A 26,011-nucleotide genomic window follows, 5' to 3' on the forward strand; every position below is an offset into this window, starting at 1 on the left:
CACTATATACAGCTCTCCCAGCAATCACTATATAAAGCTCCCCCAGCAATCGCTGTATACAGCTCCCCCAGCAATCACTATATACAGCTCCCCCAGTAATCACTATATACAGCTCCCCCAGCAATCACTATATACAGCTCCCCCAGTAATCACTATATACACCTCCCCCAGCAATCACTATATACAGCTCCCCCAGTAATCACTATATACAGCTCCCTCAGCAATCACTATATACAGCTCCCCCAGCAATCACTGTATACAGTTCCCCCAGTAATCACTATATACAGCTCCCCCAGCAATCACTATATACAGCTCCCCCAGCAATCACTATATACAGCTCCCCCAGCAACCGCTGTATACAGCTCCCCACCAATCACTGTATACAGCTCCCCCAGTAATCACTATATACAGCTCCCCCAGCAATCACTATATACAGCTCCCCCAGCAATCACTGTATACAGCTCCCCCAGCAATCACTATATACAGCTCCCCCAGCAATCACTATATACAGCTCCCCCAGCAATCACTATATACAGCTCTCCCAGCAATCACTATATACAGCTCCCCCCAGCAATCACTGTATACAGCTACCCCAGCAATCACTTTATACAGCTCCCCCAGCAATCACTATATACAGCTCCCCCAGCAATCACTGTATACAGCTCCCCCAGCAATCACTATATACAGCTCCCCCAGTAATCACTATATACAGCTCCCCCAGCAATCACTATATACAGCTCCCCCAGCAATCACTATATACAGCTCCCCCAGCAACCGCTGTATACATCTCCCCCAGCAATCACTGTATACAGCTCCCCCAGCAACCGCTGTATACAGCTCCCCCAGCAATCACTATAAACAGCTCCCCCAGCAACCGCTGTATGCAGCTCCTCCAGCATTCACTATATACAGCTCCCCCAACAACTGCTGTATACAGCTCCCCCAGCAACCGCTGTATACAGCTCCCCAGCAATCACTAAATACAGCTCCCCCAGCAACCACTATATAGAGCTCCCCCAGCAATCACTATATACAGCTCCCCCAGCAATCACTGTATACAGTTCCCCCAGTAATCACTATATACAGCTCCCCCAGCAACCGCTGTATACAGCTCCCCAGCAATCACTATATACAGCTCCCCCAGTAATCACTATATACAGCTCCCCCAGCAATCACTATATACAGCTCCCCCAGTAATCACTATATACAGCTCCCCCAGCAATCACTATATACAGCTCCCCCAGCAATCACTGTATACAGCTCCCCCAGCAATCACTATATACAGCTCCCCCAGTATTTACTATATACAGCTCCCCAGTAATCACTATATACAGCTCCCCCAGCAACCGCTGTATACAGCTCCCCAGCAATCACTATATACAGCTCCCCCAGTAATCACTATATACAGCTCCCCCAGCAATCACTATATACAGCTCCACCAGCAATCACTATATACAGCTCCCCCAGCAATCACTATATACAGCTCCCCCAGCAATCACTGTATACAGCTCCCCCAGCAATCACTATATACAGCTCCCCCAGTAATCACTATATACAGCTCCCACAGCAATCACTATATACAGCTCCCCAAGCAATCACTATATACAGCTCCTCCAGCAATCACTTTATTCAACTCCCCCAGCAATCACTATATACAGCTCCCCCAGCAATCACTATATACAGCTCCTCCAGCAATCACTATATACAGCTCCCCCAGCAATCACTGTATACAGCTCCCCCAGCAATCACTATATACAGCTCCCCCAGTAATCACTATATACAGCTCCCCCAGCAATCACTATATACAGCTCCCCCAGCAATCACTGTATACAGCTCCCCCCAGCAATCACTATACACAGTTCCCCCAGTAATCACTATATACAGCTCCCCCAGCAATCACTATATACAGCTCCCCAGCAATCACTATATACAGCTCCCCCAGTAATCACTATATACAGCTCCCCCAGTAATCACTATATACAGCTCCCCCAGCAATCACTATATACAGCTAACCCAGCAATCACTATATACAGCTCCCCCAGCAATCACTATATACAGCTCCTTCAGCAATCACTGTATACAGCTCCCCCAGCAATCACTATATACAGCTCCCCCAGCAATCACTATATACAGCTCCCCAGCAATCACTATATACAGCTCCTCCAGCAATCACTATATACAGCTCCCCCAACAACTGCTGTATACAGCTCCCCCAGCAACCGCTGTATACAGCTCCCCAGCAATCACTGTATACAGCTCCCCCAGCAACCACTATATAACGCTCCCCCCAGCAATCAATATATACAGCTCCCCCAGCAATCACTATATACAGCTCCCCCAGCAATCACTGTATACAGCTCCCCCAGCAACCACTATATACAGCTTCCCCAGCAATCACTATATACAGCTTCCCCAGCAATCACTGTATACAGATAACCCAGCAATTACTATATACAGCTCCCCCAGCAATCACTGTATACAGCTCCCCCAGCAATCACTATATACAGCTCCCCCAGCAATCACTATATACAGCTCCCCCAGCAATCACTATATAAAGCTCCCCCAGCAATCGCTGTATACAGCTCCCCCAGCAATCACTATATACAGCTCCCCCAGTAATTACTGTACACAGCTCCTCCAGCAATCACTATATACAGCTCCCTCAGCAATCACTATATACAGCTCCCCCAGCAATCACTATATACAGCTCCCCCAGCAATCACTGTATACAGCTAACCCAGCAATCACTATATACAGCTCCCCCAGCAATCACTGTATACAGCTCCTCCAGCAATCACTATATACAGCTCTCGCAGCAATCACTATATACAGCTCCCCCAGCAATCACTATATACAGCTCCCCCAGCAACCACTGTATACAGCTCCTCCAGCAATCACTATATACAGCTCCCCCAGTAATCACTATATACAGCACCCCAGCAACCACTGTATACAGCTCCCCCAGCAATCACTATATACAGCTCCCCCAGCAATCACTGTATACAGCTCCCCCAGCAACCACTATATACAGCTTCCCCAGCAATCACTATATACAGCTCCCCCAGCAATCACTGTATACAGCTCCCCCAGCAATCACTATATACAGCTCCCTCAGCAATCACTATATACAGCTCCCCCAGCAATCACTGTATACAGTTCCCCCAGTAATCACTATATACAGCTCCCCCAGCAATCACTATATACAGCTCCCCCAGCAATCACTATATACAGCTCCCCCAGCAATCACTGTATACAGTTCCCCCAGTAATCACTATATACAGCTCCCCCTGCAATCGCTGTATACAGCTCCCCAAGCAACCACTATATAGAGCTCCCCCAGCAATCACTATATACAGCTCCCCCAGCAATCACTATATACAGCTCCCCCAGCAATCACTATATACAGCTCCTCCAGCAATCACTATATACAGCTCCCCCAACAACTGCTGTATACAGCTACCCAGCAATCACTGTATACAGCTCCCCCAGTAACTACTATATAGAGCTCCCCCAGTAATCACTATATAGAGCTCCCCCAGCAATCACTATATACAGCTCCCCCAGTAATCACTATAAACAGCTCCCCCAGCAATCACTATATACAGCTCCCCCAGTAATCACTATATACAGCTCCCCCAGCAATCACTATATACAGCTCCCCCAGCAATCACTGTATACAGCTCCCCCAGCAATCACTATATACAGCTCCCCCAGCAATCACTATATACAGCTCCCCCAGCAATCACTATATACAGCTCCCCCAGCAATCACTGTATACAGCTCCCCCAGCAATCACTATATACAGCTCCCCCAGTAATCACTATATAGAGCTCCCCCAGCAATCACTATATACAGCTCCTCCAGCAATCACTATATACAGCTCCCCCAACAACTGCTGTATACAGCTCCCCCAGCAACCGTTGTATACAGCTCCCCAGCAATCACTGTATACAGCTCCCCCAGCAACCACTATATAGAGCTCCCCCAGCAATCACTATATACAGCTCTCCCAGTAATCACTATATACAGCTCCCCCAGCAATCACTGTATACAGCTCCCCCAGCAACCACTATATACAGCTCCCCCAGCAACCGCTGTATACAGCTCCCCCAGCAATCACTATATACAGCTCCCCCAGTAATCACTATATACAGCTTCCCCAGCAATCACTATATATAGCTCCCCCAGTAATCACTATATACAGCTCCCCCAGCAGTCACTATATACAGCTCCCCAAGCAATCACTGTATACAGCTCCCCCAGCAATCACTGTATACAGCTCCCCCAGAAATCACTATATACAGCTCCCCCAGCAATCACTATATACAGCTCCCCCAGCTCCACTATATACAGCTCCCCCGGCAATCACTATATACAGCTCCCCCAGCAATCACTATATACAGCTCCTCCAGCAATCACTATATACAGCTCCCCCAGCAATCACTGTATACAGCTCCCCCAGCAATCACTATATACAGCTCCCCCAGTAATCACTATATACAGCCCCCCCAGCAATCACTATATACAGCTCCCCCAGTAATCACTATATACAGCTCCCCCAGCAATCACTATATACAGCTCCCCAAGCAATCACTGTATACAGATCCCCCAGCAATCACTACATACAGCTCCACCAGCAATCACTGTATACAGCTCCCCCAGCAATCACTATATACAGCTCCCCCAGTAATCACTATATACAGCTCCCCCGACAATCACTATATACAGCTCCCCCAGCAATCACTATATACAGCTCCTCCAGCAATCACTATATACAGCTCCCCCAGCAATCACTGTATACAGCTCCCCCAGCAATCACTATATACAGCTCCCCCAGTAATCACTATATACAGCTCCCCCAGCAATCACTATATACAGCTCCCCCTGCAATCACTATATACAGCTCCCCCCAGCAATCACTATATACAGCTCCCCCAGCAATCACTATATACAGCTCCCCCAGCAATCACTATATACAGCTCCCCCAGCAATCACTGTATACAGCTTCCCCAGCAATCACTATATATAGCTCCCCCAGTAATCACTATATACAGCTCCCCCAGCAATCACTATATACAGCTCCCCAAGCAATCACTGTATACAGCTCCCCCAGCAATCACTGTATACATCTCCCCCAGAAATCACTATATACAGCTCCCCCAGCAATCACTATATACAGCTCCCCCAGCTCCACTATATACAGCTCCCCCGGCAATCACTATATACAGCTCCCCCAGCAATCACTATATACAGCTCCTCCAGCAATCACTATATACAGCTCCCCCAGCAATCACTGTATACAGCTCCCCCAGCAATCACTATATACAGCTCCCCCAGTAATCACTATATACAGCCCCCCCAGCAATCACTATATACAGCTCCCCCAGTAATCACTATATACAGCTCCCCCAGCAATCACTATATACAGCTCCCCAAGCAATCACTGTATACAGATCCCCCAGCAATCACTACATACAGCTCCACCAGCAATCACTGTATACAGCTCCCCCAGCAATCACTATATACAGCTCCCCCAGTAATCACTATATACAGCTCCCCCGACAATCACTATATACAGCTCCCCCAGCAATCACTATATACAGCTCCTCCAGCAATCACTATATACAGCTCCCCCAGCAATCACTGTATACAGCTCCCCCAGCAATCACTATATACAGCTCCCCCAGTAATCACTATATACAGCTCCCCCAGCAATCACTATATACAGCTCCCCCTGCAATCACTATATACAGCTCCCCCCAGCAATCACTATATACAGCTCCCCCAGCAATCACTATATACAGCTCCCCCAGCAATCACTATATACAGCTCCCCCAGCAATCACTGTATACAGCTCCCCCAGCAACCACTATATACAGCTTCCCCAGCAATCACTATATACAGCTTCCCCAGCAATCACTGTATACAGATAACCCAGCAATTACTATATACAGCTCCCCCAGCAATCACTGTATACAGCTCCCGCAGCAATCACTATATACAGCTGCCCCAGCAATCACTATATACAGCTCCCCCAGCAATCACGATATAAAGCTCCCCCAGCAACCGCTGTATACAGCTCCCCCAGCAATCACTATATACAGCTCCCCCAGCAATCACTATATACAGCTCCCCCAGCAATCACTATATACAGCTCCCCAGTAATCACTGTATACAGCTCCCCAGTAATCACTATATACAGCTCCCCCAGTAATCACTGTACACAGCTCCCCCAGCAATCACTATATACAGCTCCCTCAGCAATCACTATATACAGCTCCCCCAGCAATCACTATATACAGCTCCCCCAGCAATCACTGTATACAGCTAACCCAGCAATCACTATATACAGCTCCCCCAGCAATCACTGTATACAGCTCCTCCAGCAATCACTATATACAGCTCTCCCAGCAATCACTATATACAGCTCCCCCAGCAATCACTATATACAGCTCCCCCAGCAACCACTGTAAACAGCTCCTCCAGCAATCACTATATACAGCTCCCCCAGCAATCACTATATACAGCTCTCCCAGCAATCACTATATAAAGCTCCCCCAGCAATCGCTGTATACAGCTCCCCCAGCAATCACTATATACAGCTCCCCCAGTAATCACTATATACAGCTCCCCCAGCAATCACTATATACAGCTCCCCCAGTAATCACTATATACACCTCCCCCAGCAATCACTATATACAGCTCCCCCAGTAATCACTATATACAGCTCCCTCAGCAATCACTATATACAGCTCCCCCAGCAATCACTGTATACAGTTCCCCCAGTAATCACTATATACAGCTCCCCCAGCAATCACTATATACAGCTCCCCCAGCAATCACTATATACAGCTCCCCCAGCAACCGCTGTATACAGCTCCCCAGCAATCACTGTATACAGCTCCCCCAGTAATCACTATATACAGCTCCCCCAGCAATCACTATATACAGCTCCCCCAGCAATCACTGTATACAGCTCCCCCAGCAATCACTATATACAGCTCCCCCAGCAATCACTATATACAGCTCCCCCAGCAATCACTATATACAGCTCCCCCAGCAATCACTATATACAGCTCCCCCAGCAATCACTATATACAGCTCTCCCAGCAATCACTATATACAGCTCCCCCCAGCAATCACTGTATACAGCTACCCCAGCAATCACTATATACAGCTCCCCCAGCAATCACTATATACAGCTCCCCCAGCAATCACTGTATACAGCTCCCCCAGCAATCACTATATACAGCTCCCCCAGTAATCACTATATACAGCTCCCCCAGCAATCACTATATACAGCTCCCCTTAGCAATCACTATATACAGCTCCCCCAGCAACCGCTGTATACATCTCCCCCAGCAATCACTGTATACAGCTCCCCCAGCAACCGCTGTATACAGCTCCCCCAGCAATCACTATAAACAGCTCCCCCAGCAACCGCTGTATGCAGCTCCTCCAGCATTCACTATATACAGCTCCCCCAACAACTGCTGTATACAGCTCCCCCAGCAACCGCTGTATACAGCTCCCGAGCAATCACTGAATACAGCTCCCCCAGCAACCACTATATAGAGCTCCCCCAGCAATCACTATATACAGCTCCCCCAGCAATCACTGTATACAGTTCCCCCAGTAATCACTATATACAGCTCCCCCAGCAACCGCTGTATACAGCTCCCCAGCAATCACTATATACAGCTCCCCCAGTAATCACTATATACAGCTCCCCCAGCAATCACTATATACAGCTCCCCCAGTAATCACTATATACAGCTCCCCCAGCAATCACTATATACAGCTCGCCCAGCAATCACTGTATACAGCTCCCCCAGCAATCACTATATACAGCTCCCCCAGTATTTACTATATACAGCTCCCCAGTAATCACTATATACAGCTCCCCCAGCAACCGCTGTATACAGCTCCCCAGCAATCACTATATACAGCTCCCCCAGTAATCACTATATACAGCTCCCCCAGCAATCACTATATACAGCTCCACCAGCAATCACTATATACAGCTCCCCCAGCAATCACTATATACAGCTCCCCCAGCAATCACTGTATACAGCTCCCCCAGCAATCACTATATACAGCTCCCCCAGTAATCACTATATACAGCTCCCACAGCAATCACTATATACAGCTCCCCAAGCAATCACTATATACAGCTCCTCCAGCAATCACTATATTCAGCTCCCCCAGCAATCACTATATACAGCTCCCCCAGCAATCACTATATACAGCTCCTCCAGCAATCACTATATACAGCTCCTCCAGCAATCACTATATACAGCTCCCCCAGCAATCACTGTATACAGCTCCCCCAGCAATCACTATATACAGCTCCCCCAGTAATCACTATATACAGCTCCCCCAGCAATCACTATAAACAGCTCCCCCAGCAATCACTGTATACAGCTCCCCCCAGCAATCACTATATACAGCTCCCCCAGCAATCACTATATACAGCTCCCCCAGCAATCACTATATACAGCTCCCCCAGCAATCACTACAGTTCCCCCAGTAATCACTATATACAGCTCCCCCAGCAATCACTATATACAGCTCTCCCAGCAATCACTATATACAGCTCCCCAGCAATCACTATATACAGCTCCGCCAGTAATCACTATATACAGCTCCCCCAGCAATCACTATATACAGCTCTCCCAGCAATCACTATATACAGCTCCCCCAGCAATCACTATATACAGCTCCCCAGCAATCACTATATACAGCTCCCCCAGCAATCACTATATACAGCTCCCCCAGCAATCACTATATACAGCTCCCCCAGTAATCACTATATACAGCTCCCCCAGCAATCACTATATACAGCTCCCCCAGCAATCACTATATACAGCTCCCCCAGCAACCGCTGTATACAGCTCCCACAGCAACCACTGTATACAGCTCCCCCAGCAACCGCTGTATACAGCTCCCTCAGCAACCGCTGTATACAGCTCCCCCAGCAATCACTGTATACAGCTCCCCCAGCAATCACTGTATACAGCTCCCCCAGCAACCGCTGTATACAGCTACCCCAGCAATCACTGTATACAGCTCCCCCAGCAATTACTGTATACAGCTCCCCCAGCAACCACTATATACAGCTCCCCCAGCAATCACTGTATACAGCTCCCCCAGCAATCACTGTATACAGCTCACCCAGCAATCACTGTATACAGCTCCCCCAGCAATCACTGTATACAGCTCCCCCAGCAATCACTGTATACAGCTCCCCCAGCAATCACTATATACAGCTCCCCCAGCAATCACTATATACAGCTCCCCCAGCAATCACTATATACAGCTCCCCCAGCAATCACTATATACAGCTCCCCCAGTAATCACTATATACAGCTCCCCCAGCAATCACTATATACAGCTCCCCCAGCAATCACTATATACAGCTCCCCCAGTAATCACTATATACAGCTCCCCCAGCAATCACTATATACAGCTCCCCCAGCAATCACTATATACAGCTCCCCCAGCAACCGCTGTATACAGCTCCCCCAGCAACCGCTGTATACAGCTCCCCCAGCAACCGCTGTATACAGCTCCCCCAGCAACCGCTGTATACAGTTCCCCCAGCAACCGCTGTATACAGCTCCCCCAGCAACCGCTGTATACAGCTCCCCCAGCAATCGCTGTATACAGCTCCCCCAGCAATCGCTGTATACAGCTCCCCCAGCAATCGCTGTATACAGCTCCCCCAGCAACCGCTGTATACAGCTACCCCAGCAATCACTGTATACAGCTCCCCCAGCAATCACTATATACAGCTCCCCAAGCAATCACTGTATACAGCTCCCCCAGCAATCACTGTATACAGCTCCCCCAGCAATCACTGTATACAGCTCCCCCAGCAATTACTGTATACAGCTCCCCCAGCAATCACTATATACAGCTCCCCCAGCAATCACTATATACAGCTCCCCCAGCAATCACTATATACAGCTCCCCCAGAAATCACTATATACAGCTCCCCCAGCAATCACTATATACAGCTCCCCCATTAATCACTGTATACAGCTCTCCCAGCGATCACTATATACAGCTCCCCCAGCAATCACTATATACAGCTCCCCCAGCAATCACTATATACAGCTCCCCCCAGCAATCACTATATACAGCTCCCCCAGCAATCACTATATACAGCTCCCCCAGCAATCACTATATACAGCTCCCCCAGCAATCACTATATACAGTTCCCCCAGTAATCACTATATACAGCTCCTCCAGCAATCACTATATACAGCTCCCCCAATAATCACTATATACATCTCCCCCAGCAATCACTATATACAGCTCCCCCAGTAATCACTGTATACAGCTCCCCCAGCAATCACTATATACAGCTCCCCCAGTAATCACTGTATACAGCTCTTCCAGCGATCACTATATACAGCTCCCCCAGCAATCACTATATACAGCTCCCCCAGCAATCACTATATACAGCTCCCCCAGTAATCACTGTATACAGCTCTCCCAGCAATCACTATATACAGCTCCCCAATAATCACTATATACAGCTCCCCCAGCAATCACTATATACAGCTCCCCCAGCAATCACTGTATACAGCTCCCCCAGCAATCACTGTATACAGCTCCCCCAGCAATCACTATATACAGCTCCCCCAGTAATCACTGTATACAGCTCCCCCAGTAATCACTATATACAGCTCTCCCAGCGATCACTATATACAGCTCCCCTAGCAATCACTATATACAGCTCCCCTAGCAATCACTATATACAGCTCCCCCAGAAATCACTATATACAGCTCCCCAATAATCACTATATACAGCTCCCCCAGTAATCACTGTATACAGCTCCCCCAGCAATCACTATATACAGCTCCCCCAGCAATCACTATATACAGCTCCCCTAGCAATCACTATATACAGCTTCCCCAGCAACCACTGTATACAGCTCCCCCAGCAATCACTATATACAGCTCCCCCTGCAATAACTATATACAGCTCCCCCAGCAATCACTATATACAGCTCCCCCAGCAATCACTATATACAGCTCCCCCAGCAATCACTATATACAGCTCCCCAGCAATCACTATATACAGTTCCCCCAGTAATCACTATATACAGCTCCTCCAGCAATCACTATATACAGCTCCCCCAATAATCACTATATACAGCTCCCCCAGCAATCACTATATACAGCTCCCCCAGCAATCACTATATACAGCTCCCCCAGCAATCACTGTATACAGCTCCCCCAGTAATCACTATATACAGCTCCCCCAGCAATCACTATATACAGCTCCACCAGCAATCACTGTATACAGCTCCCCCAGCAATCACTATATACAGCTCCCCCAGCAATCACTATATACAGCTCCCCCAGCAATCACTATATACAGCTCCCCCAGCAATCACTATATACAGCTCCCCCAGCAATCACTATATACAGCTCTCCCAGCAATCACTATATACAGCTCCCCCCAGCAATCACTGTATACAGCTACCCCAGCAATCACTTTATACAGCTCCCCCAGCAATCACTATATACAGCTCCCCCAGCAATCACTGTATACAGCTCCCCCAGCAATCACTATATACAGCTCCCCCAGTAATCACTATATACAGCTCCCCCAGCAATCACTATATACAGCTCCCCCCAGCAATCACTATATACAGCTCCCCCAGCAACCGCTGTATACATCTCCCCCAGCAATCACTGTATACAGCTCCCCCAGCAACCGCTGTATACAGCTCCCCCAGCAATCACTATAAACAGCTCCCCCAGCAACCGCTGTATGCAGCTCCTCCAGCATTCACTATATACAGCTCCCCCAACAACTGCTGTATACAGCTCCCCCAGCAACCGCTGTATACAGCTCCCCAGCAATCACTGAATACAGCTCCCCCAGCAACCACTATATAGAGCTCCCCCAGCAATCACTATATACAGCTCCCCCAGCAATCACTGTATACAGTTCCCCCAGTAATCACTATATACAGCTCCCCCAGCAACCGCTGTATACAGCTCCCCAGCAATCACTATATACAGCTCCCCCAGTAATCACTATATACAGCTCCCCCAGCAATCACTATATACAGCTCCCCCAGTAATCACTATATACAGCTCCCCCAGCAATCACTATATACAGCTCGCCCAGCAATCACTGTATACAGCTCCCCCAGCAATCACTATATACAGCTCCCCCAGTATTTACTATATACAGCTCCCCAGTAATCACTATATACAGCTCCCCCAGCAACCGCTGTATACAGCTCCCCAGCAATCACTATATACAGCTCCCCCAGTAATCACTATATACAGCTCCCCCAGCAATCACTATATACAGCTCCACCAGCAATCACTATATACAGCTCCCCCAGCAATCACTATATACAGCTCCCCCAGCAATCACTGTATACAGCTCCCCCAGCAATCACTATATACAGCTCCCCCAGTAATCACTATATACAGCTCCCACAGCAATCACTATATACAGCTCCCCAAGCAATCACTATATACAGCTCCTCCAGCAATCACTATATTCAGCTCCCCCAGCAATCACTATATACAGCTCCCCCAGCAATCACTATATACAGCTCCTCCAGCAATCACTATATACAGCTCCCCCAGCAATCACTGTATACAGCTCCCCCAGCAATCACTATATACAGCTCCCCCAGTAATCACTATATACAGCTCCCCCAGCAATCACTATAAACAGCTCCCCCAGCAATCACTGTATACAGCTCCCCCCAGCAATCACTATATACAGCTCCCCCAGCAATCACTATATACAGCTCCCCCAGCAATCACTATATACAGCTCCCCCAGCAATCACTACAGTTCCCCCAGTAATCACTATATACAGCTCCCCCAGCAATCACTATATACAGCTCTCCCAGCAATCACTATATACAGCTCCCCAGCAATCACTATATACAGCTCCGCCAGTAATCACTATATACAGCTCCCCCAGTAATCACTATATACAGCTCCCCCAGCAATCACTATATACAGCTAACCCAGCAATCACTATATACAGCTCCCCCAGCAATCACTATATACAGCTCCCCCAGCAATCACTATATACAGCTCCCCAGCAATCACTATATACAGCTCCCCCAGCAATCACTATATACAGCTCCCCCAGCAATCACTATATACAGCTCCCCCAGTAATCACTATATACAGCTCCCCCAGCAATCACTATATACAGCTCCCCCAGCAATCACTATATACAGCTCCCCCAGCAACCGCTGTATACAGCTCCCCCAGCAACCACTGTATACAGCTCCCCCAGCAACCGCTGTATACAGCTCCCTCAGCAACCGCTGTATACAGCTCCCCCAGCAATCACTGTATACAGCTCCCCCAGCAATCACTGTATACAGCTCCCCCAGCAACCGCTGTATACAGCTACCCCAGCAATCACTGTATACAGCTCCCCCAGCAATTACTGTATACAGCTCCCCCAGCAACCACTATATACAGCTCCCCCAGCAATCACTGTATACAGCTCCCCCAGCAATCACTGTATACAGCTCACCCAGCAATCACTGTATACAGCTCCCCCAGCAATCACTGTATACAGCTCCCCCAGCAATCACTGTATACAGCTCCCCCAGCAATCACTATATACAGCTCCCCCAGCAATCACTATATACAGCTCCCCCAGCAATCACTATATACAGCTCCCCCAGCAATCACTATATACAGCTCCCCCAGCAATCACTATATACAGCTCCCCCAGTAATCACTATATACAGCTCCCCCAGCAATCACTATATACAGCTCCCCCAGCAATCACTATATACAGCTCCCCCAGTAATCACTATATACAGCTCCCCCAGCAATCACTATATACAGCTCCCCCAGCAATCACTATATACAGCTCCCCCAGCAACCGCTGTATACAGCTCCCCCAGCAACCGCTGTATACAGCTCCCCCAGCAACCGCTGTATACAGCTCCCCCAGCAACCGCTGTATACAGTTCCCCCAGCAACCGCTGTATACAGCTCCCCCAGCAACCGCTGTATACAGCTCCCCCAGCAATCGCTGTATACAGCTCCCCCAGCAATCGCTGTATACAGCTCCCCCAGCAATCGCTGTATACAGCTCCCCCAGCAACCGCTGTATACAGCTACCCCAGCAATCACTGTATACAGCTCCCCCAGCAATCACTATATACAGCTCCCCAAGCAATCACTGTATACAGCTCCCCCAGCAATCACTGTATACAGCTCCCCCAGCAATCACTGTATACAGCTCCCCCAGCAATTACTGTATACAGCTCCCCCAGCAATCACTATATACAGCTCCCCCAGCAATCACTATATACAGCTCCCCCAGCAATCACTATATACAGCTCCCCCAGAAATCACTATATACAGCTCCCCCAGCAATCACTATATACAGCTCCCCCATTAATCACTGTATACAGCTCTCCCAGCGATCACTATATACAGCTCCCCCAGCAATCACTATATACAGCTCCCCCAGCAATCACTATATACAGCTCCCCCCAGCAATCACTATATACAGCTCCCCCAGCAATCACTATATACAGCTCCCCCAGCAATCACTATATACAGCTCCCCCAGCAATCACTATATACAGTTCCCCCAGTAATCACTATATACAGCTCCTCCAGCAATCACTATATACAGCTCCCCCAATAATCACTATATACATCTCCCCCAGCAATCACTATATACAGCTCCCCCAGTAATCACTGTATACAGCTCCCCCAGCAATCACTATATACAGCTCCCCCAGTAATCACTGTATACAGCTCTTCCAGCGATCACTATATACAGCTCCCCCAGCAATCACTATATACAGCTCCCCCAGCAATCACTATATACAGCTCCCCCAGTAATCACTGTATACAGCTCTCCCAGCAATCACTATATACAGCTCCCCAATAATCACTATATACAGCTCCCCCAGCAATCACTATATACAGCTCCCCCAGCAATCACTGTATACAGCTCCCCCAGCAATCACTGTATACAGCTCCCCCAGCAATCACTATATACAGCTCCCCCAGTAATCACTGTATACAGCTCCCCCAGTAATCACTATATACAGCTCTCCCAGCGATCACTATATACAGCTCCCCTAGCAATCACTATATACAGCTCTCCCAGCGATCACTATATACAGCTCCCCTAGCAATCACTATATACAGCTCCCCCAGAAATCACTATATACAGCTCCCCAATAATCACTATATACAGCTCCCCCAGTAATCACTGTATACAGCTCCCCCAGCAATCACTATATACAGCTCCCCCAGCAATCACTATATACAGCTCCCCTAGCAATCACTATATACAGCTTCCCCAGCAACCACTGTATACAGCTCCCCCAGCAATCACTATATACAGCTCCCCCTGCAATAACTATATACAGCTCCCCCAGCAATCACTATATACAGCTCCCCCAGCAATCACTATATACAGCTCCCCCAGCAATCACTATATACAGCTCCCCCAGCAATCACTATATACAGCTCCCCAGCAATCACTATATACAGTTCCCCCAGTAATCACTATATACAGCTCCTCCAGCAATCACTATATACAGCTCCCCCAATAATCACTATATACAGCTCCCCCAGCAATCACTATATACAGCTCCCCCAGCAATCACTATATACAGCTCCCCCAGCAATCACTATATACAGCTCCCCCAGTAATCACTATATACAGCTCCCCCAGCAATCACTATATACAGCTCCGCCAGCAATCACTATATACAGCTCCCCCAGCAACCGCTGTATACAGCTCCCCCAGCAACCGCTGTATACAGCTCCCCCAGCAACCGCTGTATACAGCTCCCCCAGCAACCGCTGTATACAGCTCCCCCAGCAACCGCTGTATACAGCTCCCCCAGCAACCGCTGTATACAGCTCCCCCAGCAACCGCTGTATACAGCTCCCCCAGCAATCGCTGTATACAGCTCCCCCAGCAATCACTGTATACAGCTCCCCCAGCAACCGCTGTATACAGCTACCCCAGCAATCGCTGTATACAGCTCCCCCAGCAATCACTATATACAGCTCCCCAAGCAATCACTGTGTACAGCTCCCCCAGCAATCACTGTATACAGCTCCCCCAGTAATCACTGAATACAGCTCCCCCAACAATCACTGTATACAGCTCCCCCAGCAATCACTATATACTGCTCCCCCAGCAATCACTATATACAGCTCCCCTAGCAATCACTATATACAGCTCCCCCAGCAATCACTATATACAGCTCCCCCAGTAATCACTGTATACAGCTCTCCCAGCGATCACTATATACAGCTCCCCCAGCAATCACTATATACAGCTCCCCCAGCAATCACTATATACAGCTCCCCCCCCCAGCAATTACTATATACAGCTCCCCCAGCAATCACTATATACAGCTCCCCAATAATCACTATATACAGCTCCCCCAGTAATCACTGTATACAGCTCCCCCAGCAATCACTATATACAGCTCCCCCAGCAATCACTATATACAGCTCCCCCAGCAATCACTATATACAGCTCCCCCAGCAATCACTATATACAGCTCCCCCAGCAACCACTGTATACAGCTTCCCCAGCAATCACTATATACAGCTCCCCCAGCAACCACTGTATACAGCTCCCCCAGCAATCACTGTATACAGCTCCCCAAGCAACCACTGTATACAGCTCCCCCAGCAATCACTGTATACAGCTCCCCAAGCAACCACTATATACAGCTCCCCCTATATACTGTCCCCCTATGATCACTATATACAGTCCCCCTAAAATAACTATACACCCCTATAATAACTATATACTGTCCCCCTATAACTATATACAGTCCCCTATAATAACTATAGACCCCTATAACTATATACAGCCCCCTATAGTAACTACATACCCCTATAACTATATACTGCCCCCCTATAACAATATACAGTCTCCCTATAATAACTATACACTCCTATAACTGTATACAGTCCTCCTATAATAACTATATAGCCCCCTTAAACTATATACAACCCCTATAACTAAATACAGACCCCCTATAATAACGAACTACATACAATCCCCCATAACAACTATATACAACACCCTCCCCATATAATAAATATATACAGGGAATCCCCCTATAATTAACTATATACTATAAAATTGTTCTCACCTTCCAGCGTTCCCCCGATGCGCGCCGTCATCATCTTCCTTCTTGGTGTGGGATGTAAACAAAGATGGCGGCGCCCCGTTACAGGCAGCGCGGCGGCGTCGCTGTGCCGTGACGTCACACGCTGAGACGTCACGCACTGCGCCGCTAGCGGCAGGGGGCCGCCATCTTTGTTTATATGCGATCGTCTATGGCAGAGCAGGGAACTTATTGTTCCCTCGCTCTGCCATAGACGAAAGTGAGGAACATCGCGCGAATCGGCCGGGGAGCCCGAAGCCTACTATACTGTTGGCGATTCGGGCGGCCGTGTGACCGCCCGAATCGCCCACATTTGGTGGCGGCCCCTTTAAAGGGCTAAGTGGTGGGGGCCCCGGAGCTCGCGCCCCGGGAGCCCCGCCTATGATCCGGCCCTGCAAGGACCAACTGGTCCGGATCCACTGCATAGCCCCTAACAGGGCCACATGGATCAATAATAATATATCCTCAGGGAACTTTAAATGTAGTGGGTGTATAGCGAGGCAGTTTATGAAAGCAGGTAAGACTTTTTCGCCTACCAACACTGGACACAGCTATAGCATCAAACACTTTATTAATTGTAAAACCTGTGGGGTAATCTACAAAATGACCCGCATTTGCGGGATTGATTAGGTGGGGAAGACAAATCAGAGAGCTGCGAAGGAGAATAGGAGAACATCTATAAGACATCGACAAAGACAAAGATACGAGGTAGGCTAAACATGTAATTCAGAGACATTTGGGGTGGAAACTGGGAACAGACCACTCTACAAAGAGAAACCCAGTGGATTTTTGAACTGGATACAATCAGTCCTAAAGGACTAAATACTTAAATTAATTTTAAGTATTTTCTATAAAATCTTTGTTTTAGAGAGTACCAGCCAATTTACTCTAATAGTCCTGGGCCACATCTGTAATATACAGTTTCATATTAATAACAATAATTCCAGCACTCACAGATTACGCAACAATGCACAGAACTTGCTAAATTGGTTCCTCTCCCAAATGGGGCGCAGAATCTATTCAACCTACCAGTATGTTTTGGAGTGTGTGAGGAAACCGGAGAACTGGAGGAAACCCACGCAAACACGGAGAGAACATACAAACTCTTTGCAGATGTTGACCCTGGGACTTGTACCCAGGATCCCAGTGCTGCAAGGCTGTAATTCTAACCACTCAGCCACCATGCTGCCCATTTATATAAGATAAAGAATAATGGCCCACTGTATGGCATTTAGTCCTGGTTGGGCCACTTGAAAAAGAGGTGGCACTATCTTACCCAGATCTTTTTAAAAAAAAAGGCTCACTAGCCCATCGTGTAACTCAACCAGGAGTTCCATTTACTGAATGGGAGACCCTGACAGAAGGCCTGCATGTAATCAAATCCAGGGTTCCATAGGTTTTCGCCTATAGCGTCTTTTCTTTAATACTGCTATTGCGATGCCATAATATCGTGGTTGAAATCCTCTTTCTGCAGTCCCAGTCAGCCCCCTAATAAATCACCACAAGGGGTGAAATAACACAGAGGGAAGGGATGGGGAGCACATATGGTTTATGTGAACAGGGCAATTCAGTGCACATGTATAGGGACAACATGGGTACTGTCCTTGATGCTTGATGGGATCATAGGGACAAGGGTAAATTTATAATGATTATAGGGCCCCCTTTGGTTCCCGACTGTGGCTATAGATGCTGAGGCTCCACATCTGACATATTAAAACTGCTCCTTTTTAAACTACCTTTTGAGTAAAGATATGGTTTATCATTGACTGTTTCAGCATGTGGTAAAGAATAGAATTTTAATGTGGACAAAGTTAAGTTTTATAGTTGGTACCCTGCATTTGAAATATGTACTAGAGATGATTGGGTACTCATTATCATCTCTTCTGCCCTCATGTCATGGCCTCTGCTGTGTTAAACTTCAGTTACATAAATGTGAAACCACCACAATCTCTTTCCCTCTCTCAACTGCTATCGCTATCTCTGCTTCTTCCTTCCACTGGTAAATGTATCAGACTGTCCCTCACCTTCCCAACCTTAAAACACAACCTGAAAACCCCTCTGTTTAGGATCTACAAGACAAAATAACTGCACTGCTCTGCTCCCTCACCTTTAGCTTCCAGCCACCCTCCCATGTAGTTTGTGAGCTCTCTCGGGCACGGTCCTCCTTCCACTTGTTTCAGATCCATGTTTTTTTTTTGTATTTTCTATGTACATTTGTTCATGTCTTTATGTGATGTATGTGAATCTTTTATTTAATGTACCGCACCATGGAATTAATGGTGCTCTATAAATAATAATAATAAAAATAATAATATTGTGAAACATTTACTGCATTAATAAATATCATGTACTTACTGACAGTTGTTATTGGCCTGGGGTAAGGGAGGAAACCTTTAGAGTTGGGTGTTAAGCCACGACCATAGAAGAAACATGGCGCAAACCCAAACATTTTCTGGAACTTGCATTGAGCTGCCCGGAGAAAACTTCCCTCTGAGAAGTTGACTTGGTGGTACAGATCGGTCTCTCCAAAAGAAAAGGATGGAACCAGGTCTGCCCTATATCAAGATACCAAGAGATCAAGTAGCAAAACATCTAAAATGCTATGTTTAGGCTTAATGCTTAAATATAGCAATGTACAAATAGTCATGTAAGATTATATTGGAGCATCTTCTCTTAAAACTGTAACTGTATTTTATAACTCCTCTGTTAATCCTCCTAGAATACACGAGTGTGAATTAATAGACACCAGTTGGGGAAATGTCTCTATATAATCTTGCACTACAATCAGTACCAGTGCAAGAATGGGTCACCTCCTTTGATAATGGGTATGGTAACATGCTGTTGTCATCAATATTCTAAAGGAGAAATGGATGAATTGTATAATGCTGAATCATGGGAAATTACTTTTTCATGGGGAATACAAGCATAAGTAGGCAGTTTCATAGGTAATTTAATAAAATGTTTTAATTACTCTACCTAATTCCACCTCTCGTTTACAAGTGTAAATTGTTACTGTGGTATAGTCCAGTACTGACCCATGCTCCAGTGCCAGTCGCACAAATCCCCGTCTTCTGCTTAGGATCAGTGTTGTGACTCCAGGTTCACAGGACAATGACTCAGCAGCGCCACCTACTACTATAACAACTGCATTGCCACGGCCCTTTTGTGATAGGGTATATTCTATTGATTTTTGATTCACAGGGCACAGTCCTGAAAGGATTAACAGGGATCAGTAAGTTATAGCTTATGTTGACTACAAGATATTAAGACTGTTAGTACATATACTAGGATACTAGGCTAACAACTAATTGTGTATTAATGTTGTACATCAATCATTGTGCAATTCATAAATGTATTCCTATAACTTATGCAGAAATTTCCACATAAAGAATAAGGCACACCATAAATTCTACCCATTATCACAAAAATTCATTGATACATACAGTTAATGGTCCATTCAACATGTTTCTTTGTAACACATAAAGCATTATCATCTCATATTGTAATATTAGCAGTATAAAAGATAGAGATGTATAACAGTCTCCCTACCTCCACTCATCAAGTATTCCCTTAGTATGGGCAATCGGAAGTTTCCAGCCAGTGTAGCCAAATGAGGCCGAATTCCAGGAAATTTCTGAGAAAATCCGGTAGATTCTGTTACAAAATTACAAAACGCTCCAATACAAAGAATCCCATGAGGATGAGAACCAATAATGTAATTTCGCCCTGGAGGAAGGTTGTGTGTCTTTACAAGCTGAAAACAACAGAATAATAGATAGTTTTACACATTTAAGATCTATTAGACTTGGCATCCACTAGATTTTAGAGAGTATGCAGCGGATGAAACGGTGTTTAATAAAAAATAATAATAATCTTTATTTATATAGTAACATCAAATTCAGTAGCGCTTTACAAATCATGGTGTATATATGGATTTGGGTACAGTACATATTCAGGGGGGAAACAGTGTGACATTTTTTTAACCCTAACATTGGTGCCTTTTGAGAAAAATTGCCCACACAAAACAAGCCCTCATACTGCAACCATAACAAGAAATAACCATTGTAAATTGACAATGAAGAAAAAGGCTAAAATTTATATTTTATTCGCAGGTATGATTTTCTTTCAGTCTGACCTTATACTTCCTAGTATCAATTATATCAACAGATGTGGTACAGTGGGGGGGAAGGAGTATTTAGTCACCCACCAATTATGCAAGTTCTCCAACTTAAAAAGACGAGAGAGGCCTGTAATTGACATCATTGTTAGACCTCAACTATGTGAGACAAAATGTGAAAAAAAATCCAGAAAATCACATTTTCTGATTCTTAAAGAATATGTTTTCAAATTATGGTGGAAAAAAGTATTTGGTCACCTACAAACAAGTAAGATTTCTGGCTATTACAGAACTACAACTTCTTCTTTAAGAGTATCCTCTGTCCTCCACTCATTACCTGTAGTAATGGATCCTGTTTGAACGTATCAGCATTTAAGACACCCGTCCACAACCTCAAATAGGGGAGAGGGTCTGGACCAATTCTATGAATCAGGAGTAGAAGGGAAAAGACCAGGGCACATCGACTCAAGTGTAGGTTTGATTAAAAAAGGTATTAAAAAATGCTAATAAAAGCTGCTTGCCTTGCGGCTATCTTTTAGCCTAACATGTAGTCAAGTATGTGGAGTGCTACCGTGGAGCCACGAGGATTGAACGTCCAGAGGTAGAATCCCGCGGTGTGGAGATGCTTGTAGGTAAGCAAGACAGGAAAGATCCACAGTGTGGCGCAACTTCACTTTGGTAAGAATCTTTATTGCAAATGAACTACTCGTTTCGGCGCTTGGACCAGCGCCTTCGTCTTGTTTGCCGAACCTGACGAAGGCGCTGGTCCAAGCGCCGAAACGCGTAGTTCATTTGCAATAAAGATTCTTACCAAAGTGAAGTTGCGCCACACTGTGGATCTTTCCTGTCTTGCTTACCTACAAGCACAACCTCAAATAGTCACACTCCAAACTATAGCAAACACCCCAGAGCAGTCGATGTATCAGAAACTAAATTGAAGACCTGCACCAGGCTGGGAAGACTGAATCTGCAAGCAGCTTGGTGTGAAGAAATCAACTGCATCAACTATGCAGACATACAAGACCAATGATAATCTCCCTCGATCAGGGGCACCACAAGATCTCACACAGTGGGGTCAAAATGATCACAAGAATGGTGAAAATCCCAGAACCACACGGGGGGAACCTAGTGAATGACCTCTAGAAAGCTGGGACCAACAAAAGAAGGGCTACCGTTAACACACTAAGTAACAGACTAAGCCGCCAGGGACTCTATCCTGCAGGGCCAGACATGTCCCCCTGCTTAAGCCAGTTTAACCAAAGTAGAACTGTTTGGTAGAAACACAACATTTTGTGTTTGGAGGAGAGTGAATGCTGAGTTACTTCCAAAGAACACATGGAGCATGGGGGTGGCAACATCATATTTTGGGGCTGTTTCTCTGCAAAGGGACCAGGAAGACTGAACCAGTGTACATGAAAGAATGAATAGGGGCATGTATTGTGAGATTTTGAGTGCAAACCTCCTTCCATCAGCAAGGCCAAATGAAACATGGCTGGGTCTTTCAGCATGACAATGATCCCAAGCACACCGCCAGGGCAATGAAGGAGTGGCATCGCAAGAAGCACATTAAGGTCCTACATATCAGCGACAGTGAAGACTTCCAGAAAACGTTTGACCTCTGTCATATATAACAAAGTATTCAGAAGAACATTTGTCATTGACCAAATACTGATTTTCCACCATAATTTGCAAATAAATTCTTTAAAAATCAGACAATGGGATTTTCTAGATTTGTTTTCACATTTTGTCTCTCATAGTTCAGGTCTACCTGCAAAGGAAATTACAGGCCTCTCTCATCTTTTTAAGTGGGAGAACTTGCACAATTGGTGGCTGACCAAATGCTTGGTTTCCCCACTGTATGAAAATTTTTTTGAGCATGTCCTATTTACTTTGCATTTATGGATCACAGATGACAATAAAACTATATGGGAGCGATTTATTAGGGCTTGTACACCAGATTTCTTATGTACGAGCCTTGAAATAATTACAATTACAGACACACTCCTATTAACTGAGATTATTTTCCCCATTACATCACCTTCACGTGAAGGTGGTGTGAAAAGACGCAAAAGGGGGCTTGGCCAGCATTCCTGTCCCGTGTCTGCACAGCAGTGAGTGTACTTTAACAATTGAAAGTTTGCATGCAGTGTAATATTTTCTACACCAGCAGTATACAGGCTGCGCAAAATATATGCTGCGCAGGCCATGTGGAAAATAAAACTGATCCATTTTTCAGGTCCATGTTTCAGTAGGCCTCTCGGCAATAGAGACTCAGTGGACCCCTTTGCAGAAAACTCTCTACTTTGCAGAAAATACTCTACTGTTCCCTAAAATATTCTAAAGTTTATCATCCCAAACAGCCCCCTTATGCGTATTATATATAGAGCCCCCCTCACACCATATGGATTCATAAGACATAGCCCGCCTAAACCCCAAGGATTCCTTATGTACAGCCTTATGGGGGCCCCCCAGCAGTTCTGGGCCCCTACACTTGCCAAGTGCTGGCGCCGGCCCTGTTAAAGAACAATAACACTTCTGTGTGAATAAGCCCTCACAGAAATGGATACTCTTGTCCTTGTAACAGGTAGGGGGTACCTAAAGAAGATTCTGCACAAGGCATTGTCCAATCTAAGATTTGGCTTAGTGGTGGGCCACTGTAGCAATCCAATACAATTATGCCTGCTGTGGCCTTGCCTCTACGGTAATTTATTGTACGTAGTGTGTGGTTTATCTCTATGTTATGTATATGTATGTATATCCATTCTGAGTTTCTACTGATATCTTGATGAAATATTTTTTTTTCAACTATTCTATCTTTTTATTTGTCAGTTTATAACTATCGTTGAAGTTTTACCTGTATAGGAAAATAGTCCCGAAAATAGTTCCAGACAGACCAACTGCGTACCCATTCACTACGTCGACCCCCTATAGATTAGCAAAAAATAATCAATGCTGTCAAACCACGGTCACTTTAGTTTATGAAGATGGGAGAGGAAATGAGAATAGTGAAATAGGAGGCACCAAAAATATGTGCATTTTTTTCAGCCGATTCAAAGCATATGATGATTTTATTGTGTCCCACATAGTGTACAGGATGCATAAATGTTGTGTGAATACGGTCTAAACTTCACTTCTAATTACAGTAATGTCTTATCACCCCAGGGGGAATTACTAGAGACATATTGGCAAATTCTTGTTTAGTAGTTGAGCCAACAAATGATAAACTAACTTTTGCAAAGTAAGTCATTACAGCTACTCACTGAAATTGCCAATATTTGATCACTTAGGCCAGTGGTGGCGAACCTATGGCACGGGTGCCGGAGGTGGCACTCAGAGCCCTCTCAATGGGCATCCGGGCCATCACTCCAGTGCAGAGTTCGCCAGACAGGACTCAAGGCCTCTTGCAGTCCCAGGCAGCCCAGGACCCTGGAAGGAAACTACAATGCTAACCTAAGCTTTTTCTCCTTCTTTCTACTGTATTGGTGTCCTCAGGTGCCTATACAATGTAAATCTGTGACAGAGAAGGGGGTAATAAGTTACTGCTTAAATTGTCGCATTGGCACTTTGCTAAAAATACATGGGATTTGGTTGTAGTTTGGGCACTTGGTGTCTAAAAGGTTTGCCATCACTGACTTAGGCCAATAATTATCTATAGTCACAAGCTTTGGACTGAGCATAGCAAAATTATATGGCATAAAACTTAAACACCCCAGTAAATATTGTATTGATAGCTTTGTTAAAACAAAATCATAATTTTACCTGTTTCTGGTGTTTCCCAATCAAGCAAAACCCAGCTGAAGTACATTGCTGATATTGGCCAGAAATGAGTGAAGAACAGAAGAATAAATACCACAAGAGCCAGCAATCCTGGTGGGAGATGACACAGAACATGGCTTTATTATTAATCTATGGTCACTTTAGTCACTACTGCTGTCCTTTCATTCAATTTATGATAGATGTCCTTTATAGGGCATTTAGCCTACCACCAGGATGAAGGATTGTAAACCAAGCACACCAATATACTGGTGTGTGCCTCCTCTGACAGGATCTGTTCTTCTTTTAGCTTCTTATGCCCTGGATTTTTACAAAAAAAGAAGGCTTTTTAAATTATGCAAATGAGCCTAAGGGGCTCCAGGCTTCTTACATGTTAATGGTTCCCCCCAGGCTCATTTGCATAATTCTTGAAGCCTTTTCTTCTTAAAAACAAGAGCATAGGAAGCTTAAAGAAGAGTGGATCCAGTCAGAGAGGGGAACACAGCATTATGTCAGTGTGCTTGGTTTACAATTCTCCATCCTGGCGGTAGATGTGAATGGAGTCTTGAGCCCCTCCCGCTCATTTGCATACAGTATTTCATCCTGGTGGTAGATGTCCATTGACTAAAATATTTTTGGTGTCTCTGAACTACATGAGGCCATAACCACAGACAGGGATTCAGAGTCTAGATACATGGTGGTGGTGGTGGTGGTGGGGGGATTTACTAATACTGGCGTTTGGAATTCCAGCTTCCATTATCCCCCTTCTTTCCAGAGTACCATATGCGGATTAACTAAGATGCTCTGGCCTCTTAGTAAATCGGACAGGGTGGTCCCCTGCTTGCTCAGAGTCAAAACTGGTCTAAAAATCATGCAGAGAATTTAGTTACTATGTCAGCCACGTTCCTGCTCCACGCATATATTATTAGTATTAATAACCTAATATTAGTTGCAGTTGAAGA

The 26,011-nt window shown here is 45.9% G+C and overlaps 1 protein-coding gene across 1 annotated transcript in view; it reads right to left on the minus strand.

The window, feature by feature from the left end:
• LOC140077016 (diacylglycerol O-acyltransferase 2-like) overlaps window positions 1-26,011 on the minus strand; it is a 69,847-nt gene that overhangs the window by 41,671 nt on the left and 2,165 nt on the right. The window contains exons 3-7 of the mRNA XM_072123856.1: window positions 25,056-25,163; window positions 24,151-24,221; window positions 20,729-20,933; window positions 20,215-20,389; window positions 19,535-19,734 (exon numbers count right to left, since the gene is read on the minus strand). Coding sequence (XP_071979957.1) covers window positions 19,535-19,734; window positions 20,215-20,389; window positions 20,729-20,933; window positions 24,151-24,221; window positions 25,056-25,163 — 759 coding nt within the window. The remainder of the gene's footprint in view (window positions 1-19,534; window positions 19,735-20,214; window positions 20,390-20,728; window positions 20,934-24,150; window positions 24,222-25,055; window positions 25,164-26,011) is intronic.

This window comes from Engystomops pustulosus, chromosome 9 (genome assembly GCF_040894005.1).
Source record: "Engystomops pustulosus chromosome 9, aEngPut4.maternal, whole genome shotgun sequence".
Lineage (NCBI taxonomy): Eukaryota > Metazoa > Chordata > Amphibia > Anura > Leptodactylidae > Engystomops > Engystomops pustulosus.